Source organism: Trematomus bernacchii, unplaced genomic scaffold (assembly GCF_902827165.1).
Source record: "Trematomus bernacchii unplaced genomic scaffold, fTreBer1.1, whole genome shotgun sequence".
NCBI classification, from domain to species: domain Eukaryota; kingdom Metazoa; phylum Chordata; class Actinopteri; order Perciformes; family Nototheniidae; genus Trematomus; species Trematomus bernacchii.
In genome coordinates, this window is record NW_022987771.1 from 3,000,737 (window position 1) to 3,012,858 (window position 12,122).

Below are 12,122 nucleotides of genomic sequence, written 5' to 3' on the forward strand. Positions count from 1 at the left end.
TGACAACTGACTTAGTGGCTCCATCCAGCTTGAGGATTATTCTGGATGATGGAAAGCAGGGGACAGATGAGAGGAGGAGGGCAGAGGGGTGTAGGAGAGATGCGAGGATGATTGGAGGAAGCATGAGATCAGAAAAGATAATTAGAGAGAGGAGAGTGTTTCAGTGAGGCTGAAATACTGAAACTACCTTCAGTGATTATATTTATACTGGCTTTAAATGCATGTGGTCAGAAGAGAATACATTCAACAACAACTGCTTTAACAGTTATGGCCACATGAGGACAACAGCTGTTGAAATGATGGAATAATGTTATGAATCATTCAGACCACAATGACCAGCAAAAGTCAGGCCATGTGAACATCTGGCCACTCAATACTGCCCGTAGATCACATTCATTTTTAATTTAAACTGACTTTATATGTCTAAATGTCAGTGTTTCTAGTGTTTTCATACATTTCTGACATCATTTCTGCAGTATTGGAACACATATCTTAATCTGGAGTGTATTTATGTACGACACTAGGCGCTGAATGATTACAAATCTAACTTTCTTTTGCCTTTCGAGTTTATATAACGTCTCAAATTAGCCCCATATTAGCCTTTGATTCATTTCAATATATGCATAATGTCTAGGGATGTCCCGATCACCTTTTTTTGCTCCCGATCCGATTCCGATCATTTGATTTTGACAATCTGCCAATACCGATTTTTCCCGATCCGATATTAAGAGAAAAAAAAGGTAACAGATAACGGCTGGTCATCCAACGCGATGAATTCAGCTATCTTGGCTGTTATTTTTTTGGCCTTTTCACTGTTCTGGGGCAGTTTCTCTTTCCTTTTAAAAGTCTCTGAAAGTGTTGGTTGTTTCAGTGCCGTTACCTGAGTGGCCGCTGTGTACTCCTCGTGTTGTTGTTGGTGTTTGTTTCTCATGTGGCGTATTAGATTGGTCGTGTTGAACGTAGCTCTGTTCTTTCCACCACACGGAACCTCCGCCTTGCAAACATTGCATCTGGCTGTTACACTGCCTTCGCTTTCAATTTTATAATACTTCCAAACTCCTGACATTTTCTCTGTCCGACTCCCGAGGCACCAGCTGAACGTAGCCTCTCGTTAGCTTACTGCTACTATTAGACACTGCGCCCTGCCCACTCTGTTGCCAGATTTGAGAGAAATAAGCAACCAGGTCTTTGAAAACAAGCCCAAAAGAAGCAACACATACATGATGTTGTGTAATTTTAACCCAAAACTAAGGCCTCAGGATGACTTTAAGACGTGAACATGGTCATTTTTGTTTTGTAACCTTAAATAAAATAATAAAAATATTTTATAAAAAAATTAATTAAAAAAATTCCCGATCCCCAATTTTTTTCTCCCGATTCCGATCTTTTGAAAATCACGTGATCGGCTCCGATCCCCGATCACGTGATCGGATCGGGACATCTCTAATAATGTCTATTTGTCCTTCAATATCAGAAATATAAATCCTTCATGAGTCACACAGCTGGGAAATGTGCAATGCTACAACAAAGAGAACAGTGCAGACAAATGGCACAATCAAGATGAGTAGACTAACATATTAGATTAAGAGGCAAGCACATGTTAACGGATTCAAATTGAAATAAAAACAGATCCATGGTGGAAAAAAAATGCTCATGGTTCCCCTCTTTCTGCAGGAATGCTCCCTGTCCTCCTGCTTGCTGGTTGGATTCTGGCGCTGTCCGTCCCTGGCACAGCGTCTGAGTCGGCCACGCTGCGGTTTCTGGGCCAGACTGACTTTGTTGTCAACGAGAGCGAGGAAGCTGTGGTCCGACTGGTCGTGGAGAGAGTGGGAGACCCGGTCAATGTGACTGCTTTGGTTCTGGTAGGACATCTATGCACTCACGTGAAACAAAACTCATCAACCTGTCAAGTCATCTATCTTGTCTCTTTTTAACCACCTTGCTGTGTTGCTGAGCCTCCACCTTTATATGTCTAGCGAAGATCAGAACGAATGACCTTTTTCCCTCTGGCACACAGCGGCCAGTAAGCAGAGTTTGTCTCTAGAAAGTGTTTTGAAATCACTGTTGGTTTAGGCTTTACAACCTCCACATGAGGTGTCAGCTGCTCACAGCTGGTGTCCGGTAAGGAGAGCTGACCGGGCAGTGAATTCTGGTTGGTGGGGTTTCCTTACTTCTTGATACCTTTACCAGATTTGCCACATGGATTATTACACCTGAGCTGCCATAGTAGTTGATATAAGAGTGTAATATCTTCCCAGAAGTCTAATGGGGATAGACAGAAGAGCAACTGAGGATCAAATTGAAACTTATTAAGAAACGTGTAAACGTACTTATCTGCTGTTGGGAAGAGATGAAACAGTCAAAAACCTCAAGCCCAAGGCATGCTATTAAAGGAAAAAGTCATGTACCTGCTGCATCTTAAATTCACACCAACTTTTTATCTACTGTGCCACATTCTTTCCATCTGTTATGTGCCTTTCCTGTCTTCATTTACCACTGTCAAATGGATGCAAAAAGTACTTAAAACCGACAAAGATACACAAAAGAAGCAGGAATCTTTGTTCATTTCAGTAGTGATTAATCAATTTGAGTCTTTTCTTGTTTCCCCAGCTTGAGGGAGTTGACACAGGGGATTTTGAATCCATTAATGCGGCAGCCTTCCTGCTGTCCACTGAGTCCAGTAAGACCATCTTCATTGCTGTGAAAGATGACAACCTGCCAGAAGCCGATGAGACCTTTACCTTCAACCTTACATTACAGGTAATTACCTATTGTTTGTTCGCAATGTCTTTGAATTGGATTTGGTCTTTGGGTTTTCTTTCATGGTTTTTGGATTGACTCACTTTCCTCCTCATTCCCTTCTCTCTGCAACACCAAGTTTCCTTCCCACAAAGTGCTTTAATTCTGCCCCTGCCTGACCGTCTTTAACCCTCACCCCATCTCCTAAGCAATAGAGAGTGGGGGCCAAGACCACAGTAAGCCTGGGAGGGTCTGAGCTCCAGGGTCTTTGATGTGTGTGTGCCCTAAAGGGCTTCTCCAGGGTTGGTCTGGGTGGGGCTAAATGTTGTGTGCACCTCTGAGGTTCCCCACTAAAAGACACCTTTGTGAGCAGAAACTAACTTTGACAGCCACAGCCCCACCACACAGAAGATTAAAGTGATTCCCTTATTCACCGTCCTCATTCACTTCAATGGGCATGTCCGTTCCGAGGATTTCATTTCTGTATGTCGTGTGTTCACCATTGCAATTGACACTCTATTGTTGATGAAAGCTCAGTCTGTTACAATGAATCAATGGATTTACAACCCCATTTATATTGTCATGCATTTTGAGACTGCTGATAGCACAAACCTCTTTCATTTAATGTCCAGTTACTGTTGTAAAAAAGATTTAAAACAAGAACATTGCAGTCTTAAATTTAGGGTTAGGGTTAGCATTTGTGTTGGCATAAGGGTTAGGGTTATGGTTATGGTTATGGTATACAACAGATTTAGACCTTTGAAAGTGAACTTGTTTTTTTAATGGGTAAACATTGTAAATTCTTGTCAATTGAATCACCATCCAAGCCCAGGATGCCTCACACCTAGAGACTGTCTCCATGGTTTCACGTAGCCTTTAGCTGTCAGGTGTGATTGATGAGCTGGGAGCTGGTCCTGCTGTCTGCCTGTCTCATCCCTCACTAAAAGACCAAAGACAAAGGTCGATGTGAATCAGCGATTTAAGTCGACAAAACGAACAACAACAACTCGGAACAGCTGTCAGCAAGAGTGACTTTCTTCAAAACATTTTCAATTTGACGCTGCATTTTTGTGACATCTGGTTAAAATCCAGTAGCGCAAAGCCCGTATTTAGCGTGCTACCAAAGTGAAAGACCAGATGAGGCCCACTTAGCCCTTCTGTTTACACTACAGCGGAGACAAAGCTTTTGCCAAATGCTACCCTATCAGTTTACTGAAGGCCTGTCTGGAGGATGGATGTGCACTACAAGGGGTGTCATACATCAAGTGCAAGTGAGAAATAAAGGGTTGATCAGGGTTCATTTATCATTTCTGACAGTTAAACCTGCCATATTCGTTTTAATTCAAATATGAATACTAACTTTGCTACGAGTAAGACAGACCAAGAATTGTTATATACGATGCGATACGATACAATACAATCAGTTCAGGACTAAAATCTGTTCGCATCAAAACATCAACAAAGACCCTTTAATGTACATTTGATTTATTGGGATTAAACTCTGTATTTACTTTCAAGAGTTCCTCTTTAAATTGTGGAACCCTTTGTCTCCGGTTGGGGTCAGAGAAAACGTTGTTGGCCAGCCTCAATATGTTATTATGGTAGCTTGTTTCATAGAGTTTCTCAAAAGACCTACAATACTTCAGCAGATTTTGATTTGGGGACGCAGTTTTAACTTTGGACAAACACTTGGACTACTGTATGTAGCAATGCAATCACAGACGTAAAAACAAAACAAGGATTTCTCTACTCACCCCCAATCAGTGGCGAGCCGTGAGCTTTATACCTAGGCCCTCTGACCCCCACCCCTTCCCTCGAAAAAAAGAAAAAAAAAGAGTTATTACTCACAGCGTATACTTCAGCGGAATATCAAAACAACGGCCCAGGGTGCAAAACGCATCAATGACAGCGACCCTCTACCACACAAAACAACACCTGTGAACCCAATTTGTGTTCTTTGAAATTGAAAATGATATTGCATTGTGTTTGTTACTTTCGTTGCAGTTGTATGTCTTAAGTGTAATTTGGCATGCTTTTATTTTGAAGGCGAGTTCACGCTGTTGACAGGAAGTTGTTGTTGCTATGGAAACAAGAAAGTTTCACAGCGGGCGGAACTTGTCATCTAGTCCGCGATAATAAAACCCACCCATTTAGAGGGAAGATATGATTGGTCAATTGTACTGTCATTTGACATTACTCTCTCGTTCAGTTACTATAGCGGGCCCTCTGTGAATCGCAGAGAGGCCCGCTATAACTGACATTCAAACAGAGACTGAACAGGCAGATTCGAAGGATTTATTTATTTGGAATGTTATTTTATTAAATCAAGTTTTTTTTCGGTAAAACTAATGAAAAATATAACAAAAATAATATTAAAAAAATATATTTTTACATTTTTTTTTTTTTTTTAATGTTTTTAAATATTATTTTTTGGAATATCTTAGGCCCTCACAGAGGGCCTAGAGGGCCCTGACGGCTCGCCACTGCCCCCAATATATACTATATACAATAGTGTAGAATTGGTGTGGACCAGAGCAGGTGCAGCCCACCAGCGCTGTGAAGGAACATAGGGTAAAAACACACAGTGAGTCAGAGCATATACGATCAGTGGCTGCAGAGTTTATGATAAGTTACCTGTGTGTTACAATCCTGGCTTTTTAAGTCTGTTTGAATCACTCCTTATTTGAATGTGATTTTTTAATGGGTTAGGGTTAGGGTTCGGTAAGTGTGTGAGCAGCTTCCTGGCTCGGTCAGTGTCTTGGCTTTGTGGCAGCGTGTGGATTCAGTGTCTGTGAGTTGACTGCTCACAGCTCAGCTGCTAAAGAAAAGCCCTGTTACAGCTGGGAAAAGCCCTGTTTGAATAGAGGGATAAACGCAAGAGACCTAAGCACTTTCTTTTTATTCGTTGTCTCCTTTGTCTGCTTTCACCTTAGACTGCCAATCACTTGCATACAGTTGTTTTGCTTAGAACCTTTAATTGGACTCTGGAGGAAAAAAAAGTGTATGTTTATCACACTTAGTCAAACGTCTCATTGCAGCACATATACTAATTATCCTAGGCACGTATGTTAGTTTGTTGCAAAGGGATTTTAAAGGTCACCTATTGTGCAAAATCCACTTGTTCATGTCTTTTCTACATAACCATGTGTCCCCTCTGTGTGAAGAGATTCTGAAAGTTTCAGGAAAAAAGATTCTCTCACTTTTTGTCCTGATCCATTTATATAAAAACCTGTCTGAAAATGAGCTGATCAGATTTTGGCCACTTTATGATGTCATGATTTGTTGGCTTGTGTAACCATTAGCCAATCACCAACCAAGGTAACCCCCCCCCCCCCCCCCCCCCCCCCCCACCTTACCACCTGAATCTCCTCCTAGAGCACCATTGTGTTATTTTTTACCAAATATCTCTCAGAGGGGCGTGGCTTATTTTCATCTAAAGTAACAGACAGAGAATCAGCACTTTTGAAACAGGGCTGAAACAGAGGGGATTATGGGATGCTGCAATGATCTGTTTGGTGTTTGGAGCCAAACACTTCAGAGACATGTTTTGTATATCTGAGAAAAAGAAAAAAAGTATAATAGGGGACCTTTAAAGTTTTGGTTAATGTCTTTTGCACTTCAGCTCCAATGAAAGGACAGTTCAGTCATGCGATGCTTGTAAAAATGTTGCTCAATGACAGAAATCTTGGGAAGTTACACCAAATAACAAGGCTGTGGTTTTTCTTTTTAATGGTCTTCAGAAAAATGGAAACTCTTTGCACGTTTTTGGTTCTTTTTCTCGAGTTAAAATCTCACATGGTGTCTTGCTGAAGTCGCTGTGTGATTTTAAGCCTGGTGAAGTTTCTCAGGTCTTAGTGCCGAGTCACAGAGCACCGGCCCTGAAGAGGCGTCCCGCTGTGAGCTAACCTGACAAATCAAGCAGGCTGAGAGCAGCACTCTTTGTGCCCTCTCACCGGGGACCCTCAGTGGGAGCAAAGAAATTAAGTAAAGACAACGGATAATGCTGGCCTTCTGGTTTTTCACATGACCCCACGTGTCAGTGGGAGGTTAAGATGCATTCAGGTACATACTGTAAGGCTTGGTTTCATCTAACCATTTGAATTATTGCCTTTTCCAGAGCTCCTCTAATGGTGTGACAGTGGGAACACCAAACAAGGCCACCATCACCATCCTGTCCAACGACAACGCCTTTGGAATAATTGCCTTCAACTCAGTAAGAAACCATCATCCAAACACATCTTGTGTTCATTTGTTTCTTCACTTTTGTCTCATCTTTTAAAATGAATCACTTATTTCTAACTATAATTAATCCTCAATTCATCATAGATCATTTAATGGTATAATAATGCAAATTTGTTAGCATAATTATTTGAGTATGGGAGGCCTCTTAAATAATAATAATACTGATGATGATAACAATAACAATCATACAAATAACAATGAAATATTAAATATATGATATTGTTATAAAATAAATATGTTGATTTTTTACAATTTCATTTAATTGATATAGTGTTTTTCTGACACCTCTAAAAAACATTTCTTACAAGCATACACAAACATTTATCTATGAAAAAATGATAACCTTTTTTCAGTCATTGTGTGCGACACTGTATCAGATTTTTATTTTGTCACCAATAATAAAGACCTAGCTGGCCACATTAACCTGCAATTTCACCCTAACCATGCACTTGTATTTGTGGGTAATTACCATGTTAGTAAGTAGTAGTAAGTAAAGGGTTGTGGGTGGAGTTATTTGGAACCACTGCTGCATTATGGGGTTTACTCATGCTAGTGGTTGTGGGAGAATTGACCCTCTCGTGGTTGTGGATCCTGGGGGTAATGAAACCCACAGAACTCCCTGGATTCACTTATCAGGGGAAGTTTTTAGCGTTTCCATGGCAGCGGTGGTATAACAGTTTGCCCTGCCACCCCCAGATGGTCTCGGATGCTGGATAATGATTTGGCTTTGCTCAGAATCAATAAAGGCCTCCTGGCATCGGGAGGAGTGTTTATGTTAGAGCACTAAATTAATTCCTTTTTGCCGTTTATTTTCTACTTCTTTTGTTTTCCTCTTGAATTTCTTTGGTTTTTGGAAAATACAACTGGTATTATGTTTAAAAAGAAAAGGGGATTTAACTTTCAAATGTTAAGACCACGATAAAGACTTCAAAAACTAGTGAGATTTAATGTTTTATTTACTCTCTGTTGCCATGGGATATAGATTTGTATGTTGCATATACAGCTTTGATCAAAATGTGTATCGTAAGTACTGCTGCCAAGGTTCTACATACAATATCACATTAAATATCTAATACATTTATTAATGTATTAGATATTTAACAAAAGTAAAAACACTGAACACAAAACATAAAAACTGTTAGAACAACTCAAAATAAAATAAGTCAAATTAAATCAAATATTCTCTTATAAAGGATTGTGTGTGTTGCTTTGTTTCATACTTGAATGTATTCTTATAGTGAATACAAAACAGTTAATTAAATATGACTTATTGGTTTTGTCTGTTTCTCTGTCCCCCCCCTCTTCATCTCAGACTGAAGAGGTTGTAGTCGATGAACCAAGAGGAAGGAGCCATTATGTGCCTTTCACCCTGATCAGAGAAAAAGGAACATTTGGGACTGTGACTGTCAACTATGAGGTGAGAGGGCCGTGCACTGACTGTACATGAACATAGACTTGTGATTATTGCACATGACCATATATTAGAAAATAACAGGTTAATCAAACACACAAAAAAGTACTTATACAAAACATTACATTTAAATGTCCATGTAAAACATTATTGTGGGTCTCACATAGTACATTAAAATGCTGACGTGGTAACATCAACATCACACTTCCTGTTCAGATCTCTGAAGGTCCAAACCCCGCCATTGAGGACCTCAGTCCAGACAGGGGGAACATCACCATTCCTGTGGGACAGGCTGTGGTGCACTTCAGCATCCTCATCAAGGATGACCAGGTACTGAACAGACTCTAAACTAAACCATATACTGTATGATTATATGTCATATATCAGGAGAGATTTTGATTGGATGTATTTTGAACATGTATTGTTGCATTTACAAAATATCATTATCTACATTACCCTGATGGATGTTAAATTGTCAATAGGAGCAAGCAGTTTTTACTTATTCAATTCAATTCAAATGTATTTATATATCCCAATATCACAAAACACATTTGTCTTATGGCGCGTTTCCACTACAGCGCGGAGCACGGTTTAAGAGGGCTGTGACGTCAGCGGCCCGTTTTTGGTTGCGTCTCCACTTGGCCTAGTACCGGCCAGCGGGTCCTAATTCACAGTTTTTCTGGCCTCATAAAATCGTGGGTCTAGGGCCAGAGACAACGAGGCTGAGTCGGGCTGAGTATGCTAAACTAGAGAGAGAATCGCTGGCAAGGGGGCTACAACTACAACAAGATGGACATATTTGACAGTGATTTAATTGTAATACACGTTTCAAAATGATGCCGAAGTAACAACATACTGATACCGGTTAGTAAAAACCATGAATTAATGCTTTGACAAGTCTGCAGACAGACGGCAGGCGAAAAACCTTTTAAAATGCGTGTTTTCTAGATGGAGATTGGCTAAGCTAACGCAGTATATGCTCCGACCGTCCACACTCACAACAACGGCCTATACAGACATAAATAAAGCAGCGACTGTATTCGCCATGACACAGGCAGTCTGTGGTTTGTACTTGTTTAACTTTTGTCTAGTTTCTGAACATATATGAGGAGCTGTGAGCTCTGAGTGCTAACAGCTAACGGCTGTGTTGTTTTTCTGGGGTTCTCATTGAAGATGACGTCACGGCTCCGCCTACACTGCGTTACTATAGTTACTACCCCAGTTCCTAAACTGTAATGGAAATGCGCCATAAAGTGAGCCAGTCCTAACGAGGCCTAGCCATACCGAGCGAGGCCGAGCGAGGCCGTGTAGTGGAAACGCGCTGTTAGAGGGCTTCACAAATCAACAAACATGAATGATAATGTAAAAACAACAAACATATCTGAGAATATAGTAAAATGACAAGATAAATGTGAAAATACCAATGAATGGGTACAAAACACAATGACACAAATACGCTTAGAATACAATAATTAAAATTCCATAAAATGAATGAGGATGTTTAAAAGGGAGTTTAAAACCAGTCCTAACTGTACGCTGTACTAAAGAGGAAAATTCAGAGTTATTCAGAGCTTTGAAACATTTGCATATAATGTTCAATTGTATGTGAATGCTTTTCTTTTTTGTATCGGCCAGATCCCAGAGGATGATGAAGTGTTTTCAGTCAGGCTGACAGGCGTGGCAGGTGGAGCTCTCCTCAGGCCCAACGCCAGCAGCGTCCAGCTGAGGATCCGGCGTAACGACAGCCCGCTGAGATTCTCCCACTCTGTCATGGCAGTGCAAGAGTCCGCTGGAGTCATCGCCCTCAATGTGACCCGCGGGCGGCTGACTGAGGACGGACCATTCATTGGCTCCGATGACACCGAGGTTCCTTTCTCTCAATATGTGTATTCATTTGCCTTTTTGATTGAACTCAAAAAGTATACAATGAGGCTGCAGAATTTGGAAGAAAATGACTAATTGCAATTATTTTTATTTTCATAATTACAGTTTCCCATATGTTGCCTTACTGTGATAAGTATCGCACTACTCCATTTTGTTTTTTTATGCAGCATTAGTATACAACTTACCATATGTATATCATATCTATTTAGGTCTTAATGTGTGGATATATATAAATGTGTCTTTGATTGTGTATATACAGTATAGGTATATACATATTTGCATACATATTTTTATATATATTTGTTTTTGTAATCCGGGATTGTGGGAAACGGTATTTTGATCTCTCTGTCTGTACACACAAACTGAAAGGTTGACAATCAAGTTGACCTTGACTTTGAATAATTTGGACTATTCTGTCTTCAGGTCTCTGTGGATTACATGGTGGTGAGCGGTGGAGGACAGGGCAGCGCGTCACCAGATGTGGATTTCCTCGACCTGCAGCCCGTCAGAACGGTGACATTCCCCCCGTTTGTCTACACTGCCAGCCTGCTGTTCAAAATCACTGATGACGCCGTGCCAGAAATCGCAGAGTCCTTCCATCTGGTGCTGCTGGAAGAAAGCATCAGAGGAGACGCTGTGCTGGTTTCACCCAATGCTGTGCTAGTGACCATCGAGCCCAATGACAAGCCTAACGGTGTCCTGTCAATCAGCAGCAGCGCAGCCATTCAGCCAATCACCATCAATGAAGACCTGACACAGAGGTGGATACCTTACAAATGAAATGTGTCTTACTCGTGTTGTATCATATTGAAACAACATCCAAGATTGTTACATCTTTAACCATCTTCTATCATTCCCTCTAGATTTGAAGGGATCATTATTGTTAGAAATGGAGGCAGCTATGGGGCCGTGTCTGCAAACTGGTCCATCTCTAGAAACTCCAGCGACCCCTCCCCAGTTTCAGATGATTTGACGCCTGCAGCGGGGACGGTGAGGTTCGCTGCCGGCCAGGTGACGGCTGTGATTCCTCTCGACATTGAGGGAGATGATCTGCCTGAAGAAGCAGAGGCTTTCCTCCTCAAGCTGCTGCGCAACACTACAACAGGAAATGTGGAAGTCGACGAACCAATGGAGGTCAGTGTTGAGGAGATCTTTGATATGCCAATTCCTCTGTCTCTTCAATGAAGACAGTGAGTCACCAGTGCTTTTATTTGAGAGACAGAGCTGAAAGGGGGAGACAGATGGGATGACCTGTGTCGGATTCAAACTCAATGTTCAACAGAACAATGTAAGAAAAGAAGAAACCAAGATAGTTTTTATCAAAAATATTGCTCTTTGTGTCCTCTTTTTACAAGAAACAGCTCATGCTCGTATGTACTCTGTATACTCTTTTCTACTGTATAAAAATAAGCGTATTAATGTGTAACCCTGAACCAGTAATCTGATTTTTCTAATGTGACTTTAATGGAGAAAAGTTACCTTTTTTTGTATCCTGATAAAACGAACCCCGTCACATGAATTTAGTTTATTTATTGTGTTACTATAATGATTTTGTAACAGGGAGCAACATAAAGCTGCACTTGTTCCCGAACACATCCTCCATATGTTGTGCATGTGTGAATGCTTGTGTGTGACCTACTGTAAGTACAGTGGCAAACTTGGCACATTCTTCAAAAGTCAAACTCTTATAGTGTGTCACTTTGCTCTGTGGGTGTTCCCTTCATGTGGCTGAATCAAAACAAAGCGGAAACAGCAGGCCCTCTGTGTGTGTGTGTGGTGTCTGTGTGTGTGTGTGTGTGTGTGTGTGTGGTGTCTGTGTGTGTGTGTGTGTGTGTGGTGTCTGTCT

The 12,122-nt window shown here is 41.0% G+C and overlaps 1 protein-coding gene across 1 annotated transcript in view; it reads left to right on the forward strand.

The window, feature by feature from the left end:
• Positions 1–1,676: 1,676 nt before the first annotated feature.
• The window catches only part of adgrv1 (adhesion G protein-coupled receptor V1), a 142,221-nt gene continuing 131,775 nt past the window's right edge, over positions 1,677–12,122 (forward strand). The window contains 8 exon segments of the mRNA XM_034148508.1: positions 1,677–1,862; positions 2,611–2,760; positions 6,857–6,952; positions 8,294–8,398; positions 8,609–8,722; positions 10,028–10,258; positions 10,700–11,037; positions 11,140–11,410. Coding sequence (XP_034004399.1) covers positions 1,677–1,862; positions 2,611–2,760; positions 6,857–6,952; positions 8,294–8,398; positions 8,609–8,722; positions 10,028–10,258; positions 10,700–11,037; positions 11,140–11,410 — 1,491 coding nt within the window.